The sequence below is a fragment of the Amblyomma maculatum genome, chromosome 1 (assembly GCF_055883805.1).
Source record: "Amblyomma maculatum isolate TAMU_Amacu chromosome 1, ASM5588380v1, whole genome shotgun sequence".
Classification (NCBI taxonomy): Eukaryota; Metazoa; Arthropoda; class Arachnida; order Ixodida; family Ixodidae; genus Amblyomma; species Amblyomma maculatum.
This window is the reverse complement of record NC_139344.1, coordinates 80414322-80438448: the sequence shown is the minus strand read 5'-3', so window position 1 is coordinate 80438448 and position 24127 is coordinate 80414322. Positions and strand designations below refer to the sequence as shown.

General features: G+C 40.0%; 1 protein-coding gene across 5 annotated transcripts in view; it reads left to right on the top strand.

Moving 5' to 3' along the window:
* The window catches only part of LOC146202888 (FIGNL1-interacting regulator of recombination and mitosis-like), a 45772-nt gene that overhangs the window by 509 nt on the left and 21136 nt on the right, over positions 1-24127 (top strand). For all 5 annotated transcript variants that reach the window (XR_014703797.1, XM_084588444.1, XM_084588442.1 and 2 more), the window contains exons 3-12: positions 58-137; positions 219-314; positions 1842-1979; positions 4555-4638; positions 7428-7585; positions 8337-8457; positions 8909-9042; positions 15664-15806; positions 23160-23234; positions 23374-23439. Coding sequence is in view for 4 of the 5 variants with exons in the window: in XM_084588444.1 (XP_084444570.1) it covers positions 58-137; positions 219-314; positions 1842-1979; positions 4555-4638; positions 7428-7585; positions 8337-8457; positions 8909-9042; positions 15664-15806; positions 23160-23234; positions 23374-23439 (1095 nt within the window). In the remaining variant the exon portion in view is untranslated. The remainder of the gene's footprint in view (positions 1-57; positions 138-218; positions 315-1841; positions 1980-4554; positions 4639-7427; positions 7586-8336; positions 8458-8908; positions 9043-15663; positions 15807-23159; positions 23235-23373; positions 23440-24127) is intronic.

Here is a 24127-nt window from a genome sequence, read left to right as displayed (position 1 = left end):
AAATTTTTTTCTGTCAACGCTATTAACAGAAGATTGCTGGCACCATTCTTTCGACAGGGCTGCTAAGAGACATATGCATCTTTGGTGGAGGAGAGCCAGTAGCTGGCTGCGCCGTCTCCAACAAGATTTTATCCATTGTAAGGTCACGTTTTTTAACTGTATATTATCTGACCGTCTCATTCGTACATACATACGTTGATTTGGTATGTCTTTTTCAGATAGTCAAGAAATTTGACTCTATGTGCCAAAAGTTGGCTGACAAACGTGATGCCTCACATGGTTCAAATCACAAGGAGCTACTCAATCTGCTAGAGGTAGGTCTCTAACACAACCATTTTTGCGTATGTGCTGTCAGCATTGAATGAAACCCTAACCACTAAAGTTAAATGGGAACAGAAAAACTGGCAGGTTTTAGTCTAGGGAGACTGTACACCAGCTTGTCTTATTTTCTCTTCAACGGTACGAAGATCGCAGCTTGGAAGGGTTAATACAGCCCATCTGTATATTCTCTTCAGCAGCATTATATTGAAGCTTTTACCTTTAACTTTCAATGATCTTGTTCAAGTTTCATTTGACACTGATGGTACACGAAAAGGGCACATTAGTACCTGCATATTATGAGTGAATGTCCCCAAGAGAAGCCTTGTTTTGGGTTGTGAATGAAACAGTATATATACATTCACGTAATAGAGCAGGAAATTCCGGCTAGACACATGTTTAATTTTGGTGGCTGAGAATTCTTTGATAAGCTTAGCATCGGTCTTGAAAGATGCCAGTGAATAGTGTTAGGTATTACGGCAGAATTTTGATTAAAATTATGAAGCACACAATATAAGTTATAGTTTTTATATCCTTTTTTTTTTTTTTTTTTCATTCCTTACTAACTGTGTGTATACTGTAAAATACCGAGAAAGCGCTTCCTCTATTGAAGAGACAAATCAAGCAAAATATAAGGGTATGCTCTTCCTCAGTTCCACACAAATATTCAAGATAGTGACTGAAGAAAACGGCATCCACTGAAAGTATGCAGCGCAGTTTGCATTGTTTTAGCAAAATTGATTTTCGAAGACTACTTCGTTACCGCCTTTGAGAAAAACTATCGAAGTATCTTTCTGAATCTGACGCAAAAGCGAGGTCTACACATTCATTCGTCAGCTTGTCGCAGTCTTCAGGCCAATCTCGGCGTGAGCTGATCGTGTAGCTCACCGTCCTCAACCCTCCAAGCCCGCTGCTTTTTACTGCATTTGCTGACTTTTTGCGATCTAACTCAAACTCACGAGTCATTCAGCACACATTCTTGTTACTCAGCCTCTGCCATTGGATGACCTCTATCTTCCACCGTGTGTGGATACGTACCTCATGAAAAACCGCAACTGTCCTCTACACTGTCCAGCAGTAGAATGGCAGACGTGTGGTGTGGGCAAGAAAGCACCCATGTTGGCTTGGATATATGTGCACACTCAAAAACAAAAATTTCAAAAAGACTCTCTGTTTTCATGACCTGCAGTGGTAGAAGGGAGGGCGCTTACTTGGTAGTGCATGGAGATGTGACATTCGCAGAAAAAGGAAGGGGGCAGCTCACATGAGAGGAGGTGTTTATGCAGTATTTTACACTAGTTTCAGAAAAGTTCAGCACAAGGTTATTGTTGTGCTTGCGGTTTAGAAGCAAGGATCTTTTTTTTGCCAAATGATGTGCAAGAAAATGGCAATCCTAAACTTCCTATTTGTATTATGTACATCTGTACTTGGGTCAGTTCTGGATTCTCCTTTGATGATTTTATAACAAACCTTTGCACCATTTAAGCTAAACCCTGTCTTGTATTCTGCTTTTCTTTTTTTAGGTGGCAGTAACTTCAGTGGAATCTGCAAAAGTGCTGTTTGAACGGATATCTTTTGGCGACAACATAGAAAATGAAGGAATTCTTGTGGCTCTTTCCTTGGGACTTGATCTACTTCATTTCTCGTATGGTCATCTAAAGGTAGTAATTATTTTCTGCAGCAAACGTGCCAGACTGCTGCATTTTTAACTCTTACAGCTGGCGCACATCCCCATCACTCCTTCTAGAAGCTGCAGAACTCGAAAGTCTTGCATTCAGACGTTACCGGTATAGGATGAAATTTTTCTATTTACTCTATAATAATCAGATGGGAATAGATAAAAGTTTATATATTCTACCAGCTAATTGCCACTCCACACGTTCATATATTACCAAAAAAGTTATAGATTATTCGTGCAGGACTAATGCATTTAAAAACTCCTTTTTTTCTGCGTACTATTTGTGAATGGAATGCGTTACCCGCCGACACTGTTGATTCCCCAACTACTTCTTCATTCCTCTGCACACTTGCTCCCAAGCCATAGTTACATGTGCCTCTCCTCGTCAAATGACCTCATCATCTAAATATTCTCCTGTGTTTTTGTTATGATTTATTCTTCAGTCTCTAGTATCTTGTTTGCTGTTCTTGCTTTTGTTCACCTGAACTGCTCACTCCTGCCAAAGGCCTGATAACAAGGGTGGCAGTACCTGTAAAATAATAATAATAATAATAATAATTACTGGTCGCTCCTGCTCTTATACTTCAAGTACGAGTAGGAACAAAATGTTTAGCAAAAACCGAGTTTTGTAAAATATATATTCTTTAATGGCTGCTTGAGAAAACTGCTTTAGAGCACTAAACTATGACACTTAGCCTAAGCCATTCTTGTCAAATATAATAACATTCCTTGATACATGTTGGAGGATGTGAAAGTCTGCTGCCACATATTTTCATCCTGAAAAGTATAGCACAGGCTTTGAAACTGAACCTAGTTTTGTTTAGAAGAAAATCTAGTCATTGAAGGCAAATGCTCAGTGGGGCTAAGAAAGAAACTGTTGCATAATGATTTTCTTGCTCTCACATTCTTACCTGTTTATTTTACTTTGGACATATGTTGGGGTTCAAGTATCCAAGGTGTTTTTCTACATTTTGTGGTGGTGGTGGGGTTGGGGTACGGGGTATGGAACATGCTACTTTATGAAAGTTCTTGCCCAACTCTTTCATTACCATGCTTATCCAAGTCGATCACCAGTGACCGATGCTTTAAATCGCAGATTAGAAATGTTGGAATCATTTTTTCGTGCACCTAGCTTCATCCAGTGGTTAGTATAGGCACTGCAACCAGTTAAAATTTTCCACCACCACTAATACCAGTTTAAATTTTCCTGCTCTGGTGAAGTTCGGACTTTTGATAGACCTTTTTGCCAAAGAGAGCATGGAAACCACGGTGTAAAAAAAGATAAAGAACCTGCCACTCGTGGTAATGCAGCTTTACCATTAAAGTTTTGTGACCAAAAGACTTCCAGCAAATGATCATATTGTCGATCATATTGTCGGCTTTGTTATCTGACAATGTTTAGTGGTGATAATTACCCGGAAATGGTGCCAGTGAATAACTAGTGATTGTTGACTCTGTACCCGGGTGTTTTATTCCACGAAAACGTATTCCTGAAGGTCTGCAGCATGTGCAACATGTATACCCTGTCTTTACAGCCAGTTTGCAGCAGTTTTGGTTTGGTCCCTCACGAAAACTAGGAACTGCATCACCGCATGGCAAGAGAAATGAGCTTTTACAACCTGTCGTTTTTTTTCATGTAGCTGAAGAATGGCGCTGTAAAGATAGTTTATTCTTTTACACAGTGTTCCTGGGTCATTGATCTTCAATATGCGTAATTAAATTTTCGTTGCTAATAATAAATGCATCTGTAGATATCATGCCTTTTTTATCTTATCTTTATCAACTCGCCAAAAAAAAGGTAATTTTTCAATTTTTTTTGCGTTCCTTGATAAATTTTTTGTTTTGTAACTTGTGTTTTTGCAGAAAGCTTTCCATTGTGTGCAGTTTTGTAAGCTACAATGTATGCTGTAGTGTTATCTGTACTGACAAAACAATATTCTCAGAGACCAATGAAAAAGGCCATTTTCGTGCATTAATGAAACAGTTAAAGAATTCTAGCTAACCTCGCAAGTCATACTTGTTGTTCTTCATACTTTCATCATTTCATACAGTTTAGTGCTTGGACAAACACTGGGAGGCTGTTATGTAAGGGTAGGTTAAGATATAGCAAAGAATCAGATTTCATGTTTTTGCACAGCATGATTAATGATACTTTCACTGAAGATATAATAACAGGCGATGGCTGGGGTGTGGCAGTGTCATTGGCATTCAAGCTCTGTGTCACTGGCATCATTGAAATAATATTGTTTGGTGACTTTGTCCAAGAGGAAAGGTAAGCATGCTTACGAGCACATCATGAGCATGCTGTAAAGCAGGTGCAATGACAAAAGCAGCATTATGGCCATGTCACATGTGCTGCACTGGTGGAAGTCTGCATTCTACTCTGAACATTTTCTGGCTCCTCCACCTCACTAATGTGGTGGAGGTGAATGAAAAAGCCTCAGAAACAGAGAAAGATGCAAATTTGGTCAAGGGCCTTTAACTTTTTTTTTTTTGCATTCATTTGCAAGCGTATGTAGTCATATGATGTGCGACAGCTTTCTTGTGCCTATTTGCAGGAGAAGAGTCTGTATGCGGAACATCTTTCCAATGTGGAAGATGCCCTTTCCAACCTTTCCAGCCATACAGTGGACTTGCAGTCGGTGAGTACTTGAGAAGACAGCTGACATTTATGAAAAGCAAAACTAACAAGTGTGATATATACACAAAACCTCGTGCAAATACTTTGTTCACACAGTATAAAAATGCTTTCCCTGGCTTATGTAGCATTTTGTATCGGTGATATTCCTTTGAACCAGCAGAAATATTGCAATCTTGAGCTTATGATCCTTATGTCTCTATGCTCTCTATGTACCTTTCACTTATGACAGGTCACTTGCAAATGCAGCAGTTGCAGCATTCGCTCCTCATATGACATATGCACATCGGTACGTCTACCAGTCAGCTTTTGTTGTTGGCAACTCATCTCGCTCAAGATTGCCTAGCACTTGTGTGCAAAGTTGGTCAGACTAATGCTTCAAGGTTCAGGCCATCAAGCTCACTGGAGATTAGCTCACATTTAGAATTTTGTCGGGCTTTCTGAAACTCTTGTCACATGAATTGCAGCTAGTGTCATAGACAAAAAAGTATAAGGATAAGCCTGTTTGAATCTACATTCAATACCATGTGCTGTGCCACTTCTGGAAACAGTCATTTCTTCTGGCTGAAATGCTGCCGTGTTCACTGAAATCTCATCCAGAGGCAGTAGGAGTGCAGCATTAGGAGGCAGGATATTTTAAATACCATGTCTAATTGCATTTCTTGTGCATCTTATGCACTGTAAAATGTAAAAAAAAATTACCCTGTAAACTTTGGCAATACCAAGCCAGAAGCATGGAATTTCATTGCCTTGTGCTGGGATAATATTGAGAGGCGGGCTTGTCGGAGATTAGTATTAGAATGCATCTTGAAATCACGCAGAAAGATGAGGGAGGAGGAAGAAACCAACAGGACAAGTCGCGGAACTTCAACTAGTTTATTACACCGGTGCATCACATTTTATACATTCATCACAATCACACTGTAACCTAACAAGTAAGCTCATTGGCAAGGGGAGGGCATGTGGCTGACCATTTTCACCACTGCTTTAGTTACATGCCCCGGTGCCGCGAGATGACAATCTTAAGAAAGTCGCGTCTAAGCTAAGTAGATAGATGTAGAGGTCTACTGTATTAGGAAGGAATCCAGCTCGTGTGTCAGCAACACCTCAGTGAACTTGTCTGATAAAGAGTTTGCATATCTGGATAGCACGATGTCCAGTACACGTCTGCGCACCAATGTTATGTGATGATCATTTGTTAGGTTATATAGTGTGATTGTGATGAATGTATAAAATGCAATGCACCGTTGTAATAAACTAGTTGAAGTTCTGCACCTTGCCCTGTGGGTTTCTTCCTCGTCCCTTGCCTTTTTGCACGGTTTCAAAATGCATTCTAATATTTGTGCTAGGGCAGGCGATTTGCCTTATAGTCAGTATATTCACTGCTGCTCCTTTCTCTGTAGGATGGCAAATTTTTTGTTACCTGCTGACAGTGGTATATTTGGGACCATATTAGATGAAGAAAGTGACAGTCACTGCAAAACTCGAAGAACGCCAAGTGTTTAATGCCACTTTGAACTCCCACTGTAATTTGGTCTGTGGTCAGCCAGAATATTTACACCCACCTTCATTAGTGGTGCCATACACAATGTAATGCACTAGCAAGCTAATTCAGTGTGGGGTCCCTATGCTTGTCTTGAATGTTGCACAAAACTGTGCTTACTACAGAACACATGGATGCTTGTTGCAGGCTCATGTGCATGTCTTTAAATGTGCATTTGTATCCAGTCGTGGGTCATGGGGAATGCAAAGGAAAATTTGTGCCCTGCATTGTAGTAGAAGGGAGCAGAGGACGTGGACAGAGAAGGACACGATACATAAAAATAGAGAAACTGCCTTTTGCTAGGTAGGTAACCATAGGAAAGTTGTGTATACGCAGAGCCTGGGTCAAGTGGGCTAATAAAATTTGGGAAAAAAACAATTGCTGTGCTGCTGCTGGGGTCTCAAACACATGTGATTCACTGAACTAATGACCATTCGTGTGCTCCCAAATGGCGGCCACTGCTACAGGATGCCAACAAATAAGACTCATTAGGATGATTTTCTGATCACTACACTCAGTGCCTGGTAATCACATAAAGCAAATGGATTACTTAATTTGTAGACATAGCTTGAATTTCTGGAAAGAAAAGGGTAAAGCAGTGTACTGAAACTGCACCTGTCATCCTTTTGCAAGTAATATGCCATGGCTTCTTTTGCTAACATCATCACAGACACTCTGTATCATAGCTTCAATTGCCTCTGTAGCTCTCTGGCAGCATTCAATTTATGTTTTACTTTTAGTTGCTGAACAGTTGTGGAGAAATTTGTGTTCTAATACCAATTTAGAAAGCCTTAAGGTGCATTTCGTTTGGCTACCTGGAGCATGCTTTCTTGCTCCGCAGACTAAAACTCTGATTTGAATGGGTGATTTGTATTCATATGTTGCATTCCAATCAAGGATCAGGAGCAGCTCGCTCTATGGCAGATCGACTCTGCTCACTTGACGCTGTCAGGAGCGCATCTTTTGATCTGGTTGTTGATTTGGATTTCTGGACACTTCACTGATTCTGTAGGCTCTTTCGTTGCTACTGATTAGCTTTCTTATCACGGACACTTGGCAGCCCATAATATGCACAAAATATGAGAGTAAAGCGTTTTCTTTTTTTTTTTTTTTTCACTTCATTGTAGATGCGAGGGCATGCCAGGGCCAGCGTGTTATTATTTATTAGCCGGCTGTTTTGTACAATATGCAGCTGCATACACTGTAGCATGGCGTGAGCTGTAATTACTGCTTTTTTTTTTCTTCTGTAGCTGTTATTTCAGTGCCTTGAAAAGCTTCATATTGGAGAATCGCACGAGAGGCAGCTAGCATGCCTGGCTGTTGTATGTGAAAAGTTGAGCATGCTCGCACTGCTGCTCGAAGGCCTAGATCTCAAGATGCTCATTTCAGCTCGCAAGGTATTAATCAAGTAGGTGGTACCTCACATTTCCTAACTGCATTTGCCTCGTTTAACTGAGGAATGATTGAACAACTTAATTTATTCAAAAGGCTTTCCATTCCAGGCATAGAGTTCTTGAAATATATAGTCATGGCATCTAATTCTTTGGATTGCAGTTGTTCTGCAACTGCTTTGCATTGGTTGATTTATTTTGCCTAGTATTCCTGAGTTCTACCCTGTAACAAGCAGTCCTGTATTCTAGCATGTTTGTACCAGCAGGAAGGCTAGCCATGAAAATCATGAAACCTAAATTATGCACATATTAGATTAGAAATCCTGGCTTTTGTTTGTTTTTGAATATTCATGCATGCAGGTTTAATTATTCTGTTATCTTATTGTAACAGTTAGCTCTTCTGGTCAGCCAAGTATTTTAATAACTGCAGTCAAAAACTATAAGCTGGAAATATGAAAAAGTAAGCAGAAAAAATTTTGCAAAGCACAAGTTGTCAGTTAAACACAACTAATCGTCACGGCACATGCATATCTACAAGCTCGTTGACTTAGTGTATATTTTTTGTTTAAACTGCATTTTTGGATGTACTTTTTCCACTAATTGCACGATTAGAATTACATGAATGGGCTAGTATGCTTTGTGTCAAGTGGTTCAAAGGGGTAATGATTGTGCAAACTGATAAAAGACAATGCAACAGTGTTATGAATGAATCAACAAACATATGACAGCTCTCTAATAGACATACTTTTATTTGTTTTGCTCTGCTAGGATTCTTCTTCAGTACAGGGATGGCTTGAAACATAAATTTACCATTGATTCTGCTGTAAGTGACCTCTGCAGGTATGTGACGGAATGGTTATTGAAGCTGGAGAAAGCGGAGCAAAGAAAGGTTAGAAAATTTCACTCTGGCTGATTTATTTTTTTAATTTATTTGTCTATTTAATAGCTCTTTATTAGTACTAGATCTATTAGTTTCGATGTGGAGCTCAAAACTTATAGTATTTCTTTCTGCAATTACTATTTATTTATTTTGTTTTTCATTGGGAATTTCTTTGCATTGTCTTGTTTTAACTTCGCCAGAAAGACCTGACCAGAATCATGTAAATTGCTAAATTGTGTTGTTAAAAACAATGAAGAGACTGCAGGGAAATATTTTGCACTTTTCTGTTGTTGTTTGCTATGATGGCCAGATGAAAATGAAAAGTTGTGCTAGTTAATATTGGTATAATCACAAGCACATATATAATGATATCACTACTATGAGAACAGCATTCATGATCTTATGTAGCTTTGTATTCATTCATGCTGAAACTACATCACGTGCTGCTCTTTCTCTTCAGGAAGGTAGTTTTTTGGTGGAGATGAAAGCTGTTGCTTTTCACCTGCGTTTGTTGGACTCTATCCTTTCCAAATATGAAGGCTATTACAGCAGCAGCATGAAGACCATCGTTAATTTGATTGTCATCCTCTCAAGGCAAGTCAGTAATTTTTTCAAAATTGATATCACTATTTTAAAAGATGCTTTCTTGTCTGGTGTAGAAGTGGCACCATATAAGGTTTAGTAATGGGCAATATCTATATACCTCTTAGGTGTAGAAGCAGTGGCGTCACTAAGGTTGTGTAGGTGGTGCGGACTGCACTAGATGCAGCGCTCGGGGGGATGCAACTGGGGAAGGGGAGGGGTCCGGGGCAAAAGGCAAGTGATTATGCTCCGAAATTGTGAAAATCTGCGGGATGTCAGTTGCTAAGACAAAGAGCAGCAGTTCTGATCACTGTAGAGTGACCATAAAAAAAAAAAAATGGAAATGAGGTGACAGGGAATTTTAACAAAGTCAAGGAGCTTTAGGAAGGATAGTTTAGAGCAAATATAAGCAAGATGATTCACGGGCTGTAGTATGTTTGTTTTAGCTTTTTTTTTTTACAAGAAATCGGGTTGTTAAAATAAGAAATGCAACTCAATTCTTCTAAAATCGAGCCTGACAACACCTGCTGTCGCCCAGCTCCAAATTCCTGTTTCATGGCTAGATATACTCATTTGGTATGGCATCAGTATGCATTGGCAACTTTGGTCTATGCAAGATACGACTTCCACCATGTTTGCGGAATGGAGATGTCGGAAATGAAATCTAGAGAATGCAAAGAGAAACGATTTCACCTGTGTGTCACAGGTTGTGGCTGGTAAAAGGCTCTGCTTGGTACTAATTGATTGATTGAAAGCACTTGAATGGGTTGAATGTGTGATTGTTAATATAAACAGTGCGAACAGGAAGACACAGACAAGATAAAAGGAAGCCACAGGACAAGCGCTGACTCACAACTCAGCCTAATAAGCCTTTACTCCAAAGCCTAGATAAAAAAAAAAATATGACGAAAACGAAGCATTCACCTGAAACAACCCCTGGGTTCACCTGCTACACAAAAACTGATTCAAAAAAGAAATCTTTTTGCTTGAAAAGAGCAAGAGAAGTCTTGCTGATGCACTTAATGTCCCTTGAAATAAAATATGCTTCAACTAGCTCTTTCGTCAACTTTTCTTTGTGGCGATACAAAATCCTAACCTGGTCAAATAGGGGAGTACACTTCTTCTTCATTGTCGCAGAGGAATGGCAATGTGAGACCAGAAATGCTTTGTCCTTGCCACTTTCCAAGTTGTTCCGGTGTTCCAGTAGTCTCTTGTTAATACAGCGCCCTGTTTGTCCTATATAACAGGCTCCACAAGAGAGTGGAAACCTGTACACAACACCAGTCTTACATCTGACAAATGGATCTCTATGTTTCGCCCCACATTCTTGCTTTGTTGATTCTCTTTCCCTTTGAATAGCCTGGCAAATCCTCTTCATCTTGAGTGGGGTGGTCAGACAGAAATCCCTGCCCTGCATAGGTGAGAAGAAGAGGAAGGTTGTGGTACCGTATGTGCATAGAATTTCACATGGCCTCAAAAAGGTTGGCAAGAGGTATGGTGTTGGTGTAGCATTGACCGACCGCCCTGCTCAAGATAAAGAGGATTGTGTAGGTAGATACCGGATTGTAATCTGCACCAGGCTCTTCGGTTAGCCTTTTGTGGGGGGCTGGATAGCACGTGTACTGTGCGCTGTAAAAGTTGCGTATATCTGAGTGCATTGGGTTAACAGGGTCGAAGGTGGCCATGGTGCAGAGCGTTTAGCCTGCTCGGTCGACATACCCTCGATTTGAATCGTCTGCTGAATCGTTGTCCCTCATCCTCTCATGTCCTGAGACTCATAATATAATATGTTTAGTGCTTTTTGTGTCCTCATGTCTGTATTACGCGATTGGCAATGCTGTCGATCCTGCCTCTTGTCTAATTTCTGATCACTTTTTTGGAGCGCATTACTTTATTGAGGTTTCGCCTTGTTGCTTTGCCATGTACGTTATTACCAAAGCAATGGCGGCTTCTTCACATGCATCTACACTTTGTTTTTTTTATTGTTGTACTGGTTTTTTGTTTCTTTCCTGTGCCCGTTGTCTTGGTGATCGTTCTCTGCTGATATTGGTACTTTCCTGCGTCCGTGTAGACTGTGCTGGTATCGTTGCTGAATTACCTGCAGAGTGCTCGGACTCTAGCTGGTCTTCTTTCATGATGTATATTGGTGTCCATGTGTCTGTGTATGGGTTGTACATTGATGTTTCTGTTTGCATCTTTGAACTGTTCCTTGTATTTTTGTTTGCCATGGGTAGCCCTAATTTCAACATAGGTGTCCCCCCGTTTTCAATCTTGCTGGTGCTATTAACTTTTCGGTTCTGTTGACAACAGAAGCCTTAGAGCTGCTTTGTACACTTTGCCTTGTATGGTGTTGATTTGCTGGACCTTTTGCTTGTGTAGTTCGTTGTACAGTAGGCTGTACATTGTTCTGCTCATGACGAGGTTATCTGTGAGGGCTATGGTGTCTGGCTCTCTCGTGCCCTTGTTTCTGGTGCTGACTCTTTGCACAATTTTGGCGGCTTGATCTGTGTTCTTAAGTGTGGCAGTTGTTTTGTTATGTCGTCCTTTGTTTTGCAGCCACACTCCAACTTCTCTGATGTCCATTTTCTCAGGCATTGTCTCATTTTCAAGTGCCAAGACGATCTGTGAATTGTATTTCCTTGTGCCTTTCTTGATTCTTACGTATTATAATTTTTGTGCTGACCTAGATAGTTATTTCGCCCTTGCAGTATTTTTCAGTCTGGTCAATCACCCTTTGTAGCCGCTGTCCTTCCTCTGCTAGGGAGCCTGTGGTTGTCCATATTATAATATCAGCTTTGTATGTTGCGTAGGTGATGCTGTTCTGTTTGGTCGAGTTTCTTCATGAGTCGTATCATTGCTACATTGAATAGTAGCGGTGATTTTACTTAGCCTTGTGAGGTGCCTTTCTTTCATTCCGTAAAGTTCTCAGATCTTGAGTTTCCCATGCCTGTCATAGCCATTCGGTCCGTCGAGAAGGCTTTCACATATCGGAAGGCTCTCTTTCGGCTGTAAATGTTACTGAGACCTTCCATGATAACAACATGGCCCACATTTTTGAAACTGCTTTTGTGCAGACTGTTCTTACTGTGTATTCTGTACTTGGTATTTCAGTGAGGGCTTCCTCTCTTAATTGTAGGTGAACATTTTGCATGGAAAGTCCCTTTGTAATGTAAAGCGTGGCGCTAGTGTAATAGCCCTTGTCGTCCATGTAGTGTGTGATCCTTTCATTTACCACTGTCTCGTATGTTTTTCTTATTGAGGTGGTTTTGGAGATTGGTCTTCTTTTTTCGCTTTCTAGTGTTTTGTCTGGCTCGGATATCGTAATTACCTCTGCATGTTTCCATTCTGCTGGCAGGAAAGAGAGAAAGGGGTGCTGGTAGAAGGCGCCTTTGATTATGATGATGATGATTTCGCGGTCATGCCAAGGCCAATGGCGGGTAGACGTCGGTTTACACGAGTCCGACCAAAACTAAAAAGTCTAACAACTTAAAAAAACATAAAAGACAACACAGTGCTCAGCACACAGGGTCCCATCAGTCGTATCCTTGCACCACCGTGTCGGCAGCGCCCCCTCCTTTACGAAGGTGCGGCATGGGTGCGGTACTAACAACAGCGCGCGCACCTGTGCCACGCACTGCCACGTACCACGTGCCACGCACTGCTCGGGCTGCGCGTGATTGCATTCGGTGACAAAGACGACTGCAGCGTACTCCCTGCGGTTGCAGACTCCATGGAATGCGTTTCCGGCTGAAGCATGAAGCAGTATTTTTCGATGGTCGGTGCCCACCCGCTGTTTATGCCTCCCTACTTAACTGCCACCCATACACCCGGAGGACTGACATGGCCAGAACCGTAATGTGTTTCCCATTCTACACGTCCGCTGGTACGCTATCAGTCGTTCGGCGAGCACCAGTTCTTCTCGGAGCAGCTACCGACAGACTCCCACTGCTTCCGCTACTACCAGAACAGCTGTCATTACAAGTTCGCCTTCCCCTCAACCACTTCGACTTCGGCTTGCTGCGAGTCGCAGAATGCCTGCTTTTTTTGCTGCGTTTGCACATAGTCTCAAGGTGGTGATTAAGGGGAAGAACCTCTTTGTCGAATATCACATTTGAAGGTCACCGCGCGCCGTACTCATATATGAATGAAGTGGTGAACCACTGTATATGTCGCTGCGCCCATGCTGTGCTGCAGCCCTTCTCAGCTGGCAGCGCTGCCTCAACCTTGGCTGCCAGTGCAATTAACTGTTGCGTGAACGGGCCCTCCTTCGGTGATTTCCTGATCCTCAAGCTGCTCATCCGACCGCATTGTTGCACCCACAGGACGCTGTTCTGCTATGCCCCGCTTGGAACCTTAAGCTCTTCCGACCTGACGGCCTGCTGCTGGACCGCTGTCATTCTTGCACGGTGCAAGTCTACCCCGAAGATACCGCCGAAATATATAGTGTGGCCGTGCCTTAACAGCGTCTCTGCATGTCACCTTTGACATCCTAGTCCAGATGGAATACAAGCTCTCTTTCGACGAGCTTATGCCTGAGATTCAGCAGCGGTCAGAGAGGATGACAACACTAGAGCAGGCACTCAGGCAAATTGTGTCCAACGTCAGTATGGTCAAAGCCGTGCTGTGCACGCGGGCTGTGCCCTCACCTCGTCAACGGAATGAGGCCACGAACGCTAATGCATGGTGCTTGCCTCATTTGAAGCGTGTTCATCATGACATCATACAAAGTCATTGTGCCTGCTGAGCAGGCCTATTTTCGGAACCAAATGCGGCCGCAGTTGAATGCCAATCGCGTTTCCTATGCGCGGTCATTGAGAGACCTGTGCAGGTTTGCTCTCGGTTGCACTCATTTGTCGCGGGAAGACGTCCTCGAGACAGTTACGTTCAGCTTTATCCGCGAGAGAACGCGTGCTGTCTTGCTGCGAGTTCACGTTCATCGCATTCACGACCAGAAAGCTTCGCGACTCCGGGACGTTGATGTACGCCGTGGGCGAAAAGCGCAGCAGTGCGGTGATGACCCGTGACTGGATCAGTGGCTTCCAGGCCATCTGCAACATGATCTTTGGCTCTCAAATTCCAAGCCTCTTTCTTAATTGAATCTGATCAAAAACTTTTTGGTGTCTAGAATTGTGCCAGCTTGGGTTTCAGATCTTGCATTATCTATCTAAAATGAGCTGTAAACAGACCATTGTTACTTTGGGGGCTTTGCAGCCAACAAGACAAGGAAAAGAAAATTTTGAGTTTTAGTTCTTTCTTTTTTTTTTTCATTCTTTCTTTGCTCTCTTTGCTTGAATATCTGCTTTTGAAATCGACGCTATTTTTTTCTGGAATTAATTGCAGAGAGAAACTTGGCTGCAATGCATTGCCACGTTTTCTACATCAGCCCTTTCTTGATGATGGGCAGTTTTGTTTCGCATGTGTGGCAGACCCAATTATGAATTTGTCCATTTGGAAACATTGTGTTTACTAGGGTACCCATTGTAGTTTCATTACTTCAGTTGTTTTTTGTCTGTTTGAGGTGTCTTTTGGCTATTGGCTTCTTTTGTTCTCAATTTCAATTTCTGCGCATAACCCTGCACATGTTATCACATGTTCTAACATACTTTTGGTTTACTATTAATTTATTCTTTGTTATTCCTGCAGATACAGGTGCAGTTACTGTGTATGTGTTCAAAACATTAAGTACTCCTTGTGCTGATTTGGTGGAACCATCTAAAAGAAAATAAACCACAAGATGCTACATTTGCCACTTTTTGTGGTTTTTGCTGATTCCACTATGCCAGACGTGTATGAAATATCCTGTATTGCCACCACATTATAATCCTGGTGGCATCTGACTCTTGGTCTCTGATTATTTGTGTTCACATGGGTCCGCTCAAAAGTATCCATTCTCTTCTTTTAAACGTGCGTCTTTATCAGTGAGATCTGAAAATTAATTTGTTGAAAGCCACTTCTTTTGTTTATTTCTTTGTACATGCACCTTTATATATTAAAAAAAAAACATGACACTTCTTTTTTGGCATGTTTTGTAAATAAATGTAGAATGATGTTTTTTCCAAGCGATATATTGCTGGCTTATCACTTGTCGTTACAGTCTTTATATGGACATCTTGCAAGAGAGGATGCAAAAATTGCCACTGCTTGCACCAGGTCGTGTAGTACGCAGTACAAACTCCCCTTAGTGGCAGCAAGCCATGAGGCCGACTGAACTGATGGTTTTTCACTCTGGTGTCACTCTGAGGGGGAGGGAAGGGGGACGGTGTTGCGCCACATGACCGCACTGGGCGCTGCTTACCCTAGTGACACCACTGTTTAGACGCCATGCAGATTTTGAGCTTGCTCTGCGACATATTTAGGATTGGCTCTCCTTCTCGGATGTATGCATTTCTTGTATTGTGAACACTTTGATGCTGTCTCCTAATTGTGGCCTTTTAAGAGTTTTTTTTTTTTTTTTAATGGAAAGCTATGAGGCTCAGTCATTTTAATGTTTGTCTGCAAGACAGAAATAGAGCTGCCGGGCAAATTTATCTTGTAGGATGATATGGGGCTACCACAGCTTTTGTAAGTAAGCAAACTGTGGGCAGGCTTTTAGTGCAACCACTTGGTGATAGTGTGCTTCCTCTTTATCTGCAGAATGCCTGCTCTCGAGGTTTACACTGCCAGCCTGGTAGCATCCCAAAGGAGCAATCTGATGCTGCATATCTGGATAGCAGCAGAGCACCTTGTGGCAGTCCTTGCAGCCAATGCTGACTTTTGTGCCGCTGTGCTTGGCTTTGGTATGGTCATTGCACTGTGCATTTGTCAGTTCAGGAGATATTCTTTGTGCACAGTGTTGTCTGCTGATTGCTGCTCATCACTGTTTTCTAACCTGCTGTGGTTGCTCAATGGGTTTGGCATTCAGCTGCCAATCCCAAGGTCGCAGGATTGAACATGGCTGCCATATTTGCCAGCATTTCAATGGAAGCTAAATAACAATAAGAAGAAAGCACTCATTTGCTGCGTGCTATATATATATATATATATATATATATGTGTGTGTGTATGTGAAAGTGTGGGTGTGTTATGGGTGTGTTCAGATAAGAACGGTAATTGAGGCCCCATGAGCATTTTTTTGTTTGCAATGAAATGAAATCTTTATAATTAGCGAGCAAATGTCTCGAATAAAGGAGCAAGTCTTAATTTTGCAAGATACGGCATAGTTTTCTCAGAAAAGAATCATAAACCACTAGGGGTGGAAAACGCAGTTTTTGCCATTTCATAAAGTTGCACGCTTGGAGACTTGATGCTTCCGTACTGAGATCTTATCGTCTAGTACTTTTTACGCACTAAATCTATGCAACTTTTACTTTTAAAAAACTGTTAGAAATCCGTTTTGTTGCTGCAGTTGATTTAGTAAAAAATTGTAACCTTTGCTTCAGGAGCGACTCGCTGCAAAAAAGTTCATTTTCAACCTTGCATACTGGCATGATGACTTTGGCGGTTTGCTCCAAAACTTTTTCTATTTAATATGCCGGTTACATGTCTAATTTCAAACAAAATTTAGAGTTCTAGATTGCTAGGTTCATTTCCCACAAGGCATCAAAATCGCCCAAAATTTGAAAACAGCAAAAAAAGGCAGGGTAACTTTCTTTCCAGTTTAAAAAAAGATCATCAGCTTCGATTTTCATTACAATTCCTCTCAAGAATCCTCAGTACCTCGGAAATATTATGAACTAAAAAGACATTGCATTATTTTGTTTAAGTTATAAAAATAAATATAAAACCTAGCGCTTGTCCTGAAAATGGTCAATATTCAGCCCTACATTCTGGCACAACTCAATAAAGTGTTTCTACTGAAACTTTCTGTATATATTATCCAGACCTTCTTCTTTATTTTAGGAATAAATTTAATCTCTAGAGTTGTCCATTCTTTCTCCATGTTATCTTTAAATCGGCCAAAATTCAAGAATATTAAAAGATGGGCAACTTCGATTCCAATTTAAATACTACCCCCATTCGATATTTATCGAAATCAGCTAAAAACAATCCTAAGTACTTTATAAATATGAGGTACTAAAGAGTATTGCATTTAAGAATATAAACATAGATCTACAATTGAACGCAATTTTTTATTGTCTGGAAGTGATTAAGGCTTCCACATAAGGAGTAGGTATCAAACTTTGGACTTTGTATTTGCTTAATTTAATTACATTTTGTCTTATGCAGTATCCAAAGCAATCTCAATGCTTATAAACCATTTTCTGCTTGTTGACAGGGTTGATGATAGCTTATGGAATAAATTCGCTATTTCTTGCAATTTCATGGAAGAATGCTAGTGACAGTTAAACTTTTTCTGTGTCATGTGTATTTTTATTTTATTGAGAGGTGCAGTGGGGGGGAGGGTATTTAGTCTACTTCCTAAATATATTATTTCATTCTTTGGTTATGGAAAAAATTAACAATAGTCTAACTTTGAACACCATTTTACGAATGGGCACGAAAGTACAATCATAAACAAAGCGCTTTACAGCATCATAGTTGGTGTAATTTTATGTTTCTTTATGGGAGCAGCATGAATGAGCTGAAATGACGAGTACTCTTGTCGATAGAGATATCTAGGTCATAGAAAACGCGAGCCAACATGAAGCAAACCTGCCGTCCACCTAAACTGCAGGTTACGCTTTGCAGGTTAGGTAGACAGTGAGTTCGCTTCGTGTTGGCACGCCTTTTTTTTCTGGTACAGATAGTTTAATTAATTAGTTCGATTAATTTTTGCTTCTTACAAAAATCAATACTTAATCTAGCAAAACTGTAATGCTGTCAAACTTTTTGTTGATGATTGTATTTAGGTGCATACTACAAAAATCATCTTAAAAAATTTAGTAGTGTTAATTTTTGTCATAACCGAGAAATGAAAAAGTATTATTAAGAAATGGATTGAATAGCACTGCATCCCGCATTAAAAGAGATTATGGGATAGAGAAATATTTCAAACGTCGCTTGCATTCTCCCGTGAAGTTGCAAGAAAAAGCGAATTTATTCCATTTTAAGCTATCAACACTGTCAACAAGCAGAAAATGACTTTATAAGCATTGAGATGGCTTTGGACATTGCATAAGATAAAATGTAACGAAATTCAATAAATACTAAGTGAAAAGTTCAATGCCTGCTCCTTAAGGGGAAGCCCTGATCACTTCTATAGAATAAAAAATTGCTTTTTTACATACATAATGAAATACTTAAGTTTACACAATGAAATACTTTTGAATACCTGATATTTATAAAGTACTTAGGATTGTTTTTAGTTTATTTCGATAAATATCGAAGTCGGGGTAGATTTTTAAATTCAAATCAAAGTTACCCATTTTTGATATTCTTCAAATTGGCCAAATTAAATATACGGAGAAAGAACGGACAACTCTAGAGCTTAAATTTTTTTCAGAAATAAAAAACAAAGCCTGGATAATATATACAGAAAGTTTCAGTGGCAACACATTATTGAGTCGTACAAGAATGTAGGGCTGAATATTGACAATTTTCAGGATATGCGCTGGGTTTTATATATTTATTTTTAAAACTCTAAACAATGTAATGCAACACTTTTTTAGTCTGTAATATTTTTGAGGTACTGAGGATTTGTGAGAGGGATCTTAATAAAAATAGAAAATTATGTTGTTGTTTTTTAAGCTGGAATCAAAGTTGCCCCTTTTTTGCTGTTTTCAAATTTCGGGCAATTTTGATGCCTTGCGGGGAACACACCTAGGAATCTAGAGTGGTAAATTTAGTTTGAAATTAAGAACGTAGCCTACATAATAAATAGAAAAAGTTTGTAAGGTTGTAAGGTTGAAGTATGTAAGGTTGAAAATTAACTTTTTTGCAGTGCATCGGTCCTAAAACAAACTTTACGAATTTTTACTAAATCACCTGCAACAACAAAACGGGTTTCTAATAGATTTTTTTTTTAAGTAAAAGTTGCAGATATAGTGAGTAATAAGTAATAGGTGACAAGATCTTACTGCGGAAGCAGCAAGTGTCCAAACTTGCAACAATTTGAAATGGCAAAAACAGCGTTTTCCACCTCTAGTGGTAGACGATTCTTTTTCGAAAAAACTACGCCGTATCTTGCAAAACTAAGGTTCGCTCCTTTGTGTCAAGACATTTGCTTATAAATATATATATATATATATATATATATATACACACGCGCGCGCGCACGCACGCACGCACATACGCGCATGCGCACACACACAGAGAGAGAGTGTCCAAGCTAACTTTAGCCTAGGGTTGAAAAATTAAACATTTGAGATAGGCCAGAGAAACCACTTGTGTACAGCTGCCAGCTATCTGGCGCTCCATAGGCAATTTTTTATTCTGCAATTAACTAATTATTAATTAAGATAATTCTAATTTACCAAGTACTGCCTTTAGACAGTAAATGTGAATTGCAAAGTTGAAGAGCACCTTGTGAAACCCCCCTTCCATTTATTTTCGATAAAGAATACCCCACCTGTATTGTTTTTCCAAGTTGTAAAGAAATCCCCCGAAATACAAAAAATATCGCGTGACTAACACATTCGTGCACCGCGATTGTGATGCTCTCAATTGTGGGTGAGTGAACAAAATTAGCTGCGGCCGTGACTCAACAGCCCAGTCCCAGCGGTAGGCTGATATGTTGGTAATGGTTGCAGCCAGCACGGTAAGCTCGCTGCAACTTGCACCATCACGTATGCCAACTGCCTGAAGCGGACGAAGAAACCACCGCAGACATATCGGCCTGCCTTTACAACGGGGTCGTTGAGCCAAGACCGCAGCTGATTTTGTTCACTGAAACCCAGGTTGAGAGCAGCACAATCATGGCGTGCGAATGCACTAGTCACGTGATATTTTTTATTTCGCGCGCTTTCTTAAGGGCTTGGAAAAATGATACACGTGAGGCTTTCTTTAACGGAAATCAATGGAATGGGGGTTTTAGAAGATGCTCTCCAGCTCTGCAGATCACATCTGTTTTCTAAAGGCAAGAGTTAGTAATTTAGAAAAATTATCTTAATTACTAATATGTTAATTGCAAAACAAAAAAATGCCTGTGGTGCACCAGATGGCTGCCAGCTGTATACAGGTGGTTTCTCTGGCCTATCTCAATTGTTTCATTTTTTAACCATTGGCTAAAGTTAGCTTGGACACCCTCTATATAGGTATATACACACACACACACACACACACACACACACACACACACACACACACACACACACACACACACACACACACACACACACACACACACACACACACACACACACACACACACACACACACACACACACACACACACACACACACACACACACACACACACACACACACACACACACACACACACACACACACACACACACACACACTTTTTTTTACTGTCTGCGTCAATAATGCAGATATGAACATTTTTGCCTTCATTGTGTATCGTGTTTAGCAAAGCTCATTCTTGCACCAAGTCTATTCGGTCTATGGTGAATGCTATGGGTGCGAGTGTTGCAATGGACTAGCATTTCTTCCTCTTGGTGTAGTACTGGAGGCCTCACAAAAGCACTTTCCTCTGTTGAGATATAGACATTTCTGCTCAATGCAGCTGCATGTAAGAACTTGGACTAGAGCATAGTTAGCTTCCACCACCTTAGAAGTGTAGTGGGACTGTTTTATTAGATTTGGCAATAGGTATAATTGCAGTCATGCCTTCCTTTTTTTGCCCTTTTTTTTTTTGCTTTCCTTTTCAGTTTGTCTATGTGGAAGTGCATGCTTAAATATTGATATAAGCTGTTAGATCTTGTTGTAACCTTCGACGTGCATTCCTGAGCTTAGTTATGCACGTGAGTGCCTGTACCACTTGATATGTGTAGTTTCTGTAATTCATACTAAGCCTTGAAGAAAAGCTGTTGGGGTTTTCAGGAACATTAAGGTGAGTGTGGTCTCCGAGAGTATTTGTTTCATGTGCCTGTGAAGAGTAAAACATATTCTTATCTTTCAAGAAAACTGAAGGAAACGAAAATCCTTCATTCAGATTCAGTGCTTGTTGTATGTGCCTCAAGGTAATGACATCATTATGGCTCGGCAGCCACCAAGGAAGCATGTGATCCAGTGTCATGGTCATAACTCTGGTGGCAGTCAGTTCCGCCCCTCTTGTGTAGTTTGGTGCTTGGCTGCTCTCAAGTGAATTGAAGTACTTTGGTGTGAGTATGTAAGGCTGCATAAAGAAAATAAATCTGGTTCATCGTTGCTGCACTCATTTTAACCCATGAATTTGTAGTATTTGTTGCATATTTCAATCTTTAGAGCTGCTTGTGTTTTCATAAAGAAACTGGACTGAATCTCTAAATGTGTACCTATTGTAGTAGTCATGAAATATTGTAGGAGTCAAAGCTTTTCTATGTGACCTACTTTTAGTTAAGGGAATGCATGTAAGCACTGCCCATGCTGTTTGGAAACTTATGCAAGTTTGCAGTAAAAGTATAAAAATACTGAATAGCTACTAGCAGGTTTTTTCTCCCACACAAATATACATTATTTATTCTTCGCAAACTGTAGGCTACTATATTACGTTGAAATCACTTGGTAGTGGTTTATAATGATGTCCTCAACTTTCTAGCTGAAAATATTTTCCTTTGTGGTGCTTAATTTGTGTGTAATTGCAGTTTAATGCCTGGACAACATTTAGGAAGCTTTAGTAAATATGCGAGGCATAACTGGTAAAAGATATCTCATTTTTGTGCGAGATTTATTTTAGGCTTTGAGACATAAAACAAAGTGAGAGGAAACTGGAGGAAAACGAAAGAACAACTTGGTAGAAGGAAAGGATAAAACAAGAAGCAAGGTCAATATTTGCCAAGGGGAGCTGATGCAACTTGGAACTGCTGGTGTTAGGTGCAGGACCCTTGCTCAGTTTAGGGCAGCAGTGTGTCAGTGCCTAATTACTGAGAGGGAACTCCATCTAGCCACGCCAACTTTAAATGTCACATTGGAAAGAAAGGAAGTGTTCGCAGTGTCATCAATTGGATCTGTGTCTCTCAAACAGGAAGGCAGTGCTCTATCCAGCAAGTGCAGGATAGGCCCTTTTTTTACAACACACAGGACTGCGACATGCACGTGGGATGGAGAAGACTGTATTTGGCAGTGATTATGTGGCTCTGTAGGTGAAATAAGCGTTTGTGCCATGCTTTTTTTTTAAAACATTAAGTGATACATGTAGGAAGGGATATGGTTTTTTATCGCATCTTGACAAATGTTCAGGCAATTTTTTTTATTAATTGGCTTTTAGTTCTGGCTCATGAGAGAAGCCCCGTGCAAAATTTGTGGTGTTTTGAAGCGAGTGTAGTGCACATACTTAACATACTATAGTTATGGCCTTGCAAAACAAAGTAAAACAAAAATCAAATCAAATAAGGTTTATTATGCACATGCAGAGCAAGGTTAAGTATACATATTATTAAACAGAATGAGGTCTCATAGTCTTTAGACACTACCGGACCCCAGATTACTTCCATACTAGCTAGAGAAAGATACAATCACAGCAACGGCATGTGGCTATAGCTAGGATGTTATATTGGCAGTGATTTACAACAAAGTAAATACAAATGTCTTGTAAAGCAAACGAATTGCCGTCAGAACATACCTATTGTTTAAAAGGAAAATGTTAGCAATCTTTTGAAATTTGGAAACAACAGGCATGATTTCATAAAGAATGACAAGCAATTTGAAGATCTAATATCCTAATAATAAATGTCATTTGATCATAGTTGTATGAAACACTGTCAGTAAGCACTTCTAATTTGTAGCAAACCTAGCTGAATTATTATTTCTCATCTGGTCACAGTGAATTAACTCATAAGATGGCTGATTGTTAATTAGCTGATAAAGTATAATGCAAAGATTATGGAGATCAAAGACAGGATGTAAACGTGGCTTTCTATGTTTTACTTTTAAAGCATCAATGCTAGTAGTATGTGCAAATGCACATCCAGAAAGAAAAGCTCTTTGCATTTCCTAGCAGCTTAATTTTCTAATCTGAAGCAATCAGAGAAAACCAGCAGCCATGTTCATTATTATTTCTGTCTACTTATTATTTTTTTTTCATTGTAACACGTTTCAATTTTCCACAGATGTGTGTGAAAACTTCTCGATTGGGTACCTGCTGCTACTCACAACGATCCTGGATCACATTAGTAATTTTAGTGGTATGTTTTTTTTTTTCTTTAATAGCAGCTTCTCTCCAGATATATGAATGTTTGTGATGACTAGATAATAATATTATGATGTTTAGGAATTGCTCAATAATGGCTGTTGTTTGTGCTTTTCCATTCTCTGATGCTCAAGACATGTGGTTACAGCCACCAAGCCAAACAAATATCCTTGACCTTATCTTCAGCTGCATGGACAAATGTGAGCTTACTTCTTTTTTAATGTACCTATTATGAATTGCAACTATCTGTGCTTGTTCATATTATTTTAATTATTATTATTATTTTTTTTGTTGTTGTTGTGCAAGAAACATTGAAACTGATATTATAATCAGTGATGTTATTGTGAAAGTACTCAACGGCAAATTTTGGTTTATATACATGTGTCCCAGCTAAATGTAAACAAGCTTTAAAAAAAAAAAAGAGAACATGCAGTGTCCTAGCAGTTCAACCAACTGGTCACTTTCCCCTGGCTTAGGCTCCCTTGTCCCCTGGCTTAGATTGCAGGATTGTTTTATTTGCCAGGATTGATTAAAATTAAAGCTAGTTAGCAAACTTTATAATTATTGGCTTGAGGAACAAAATGTCAATAAAAAATAAGTACAGCCTTTGTCAAAAGTGTAGAGCCCAGGGGATCTCCTTCTGAGCCGTATAGTGGCGCTGATTTAGCATTAGTGGAGGTCCTTCCCATTGGAGAGGGTATCTTCTTGCCATCAAGAAGATACCCTTCTACAAATACAAATCTTCAAATTCAAATACAAATCTTCAAATACAAATACAAATACAAATCCTCTTGCCATCAAGAGATTCGGAACAGTCGAAACACATTACAAGCCACGAGAAGTGGCTCAAAAGCAGACCCCCTGAGCTGTACATTTTTGACAAAGACT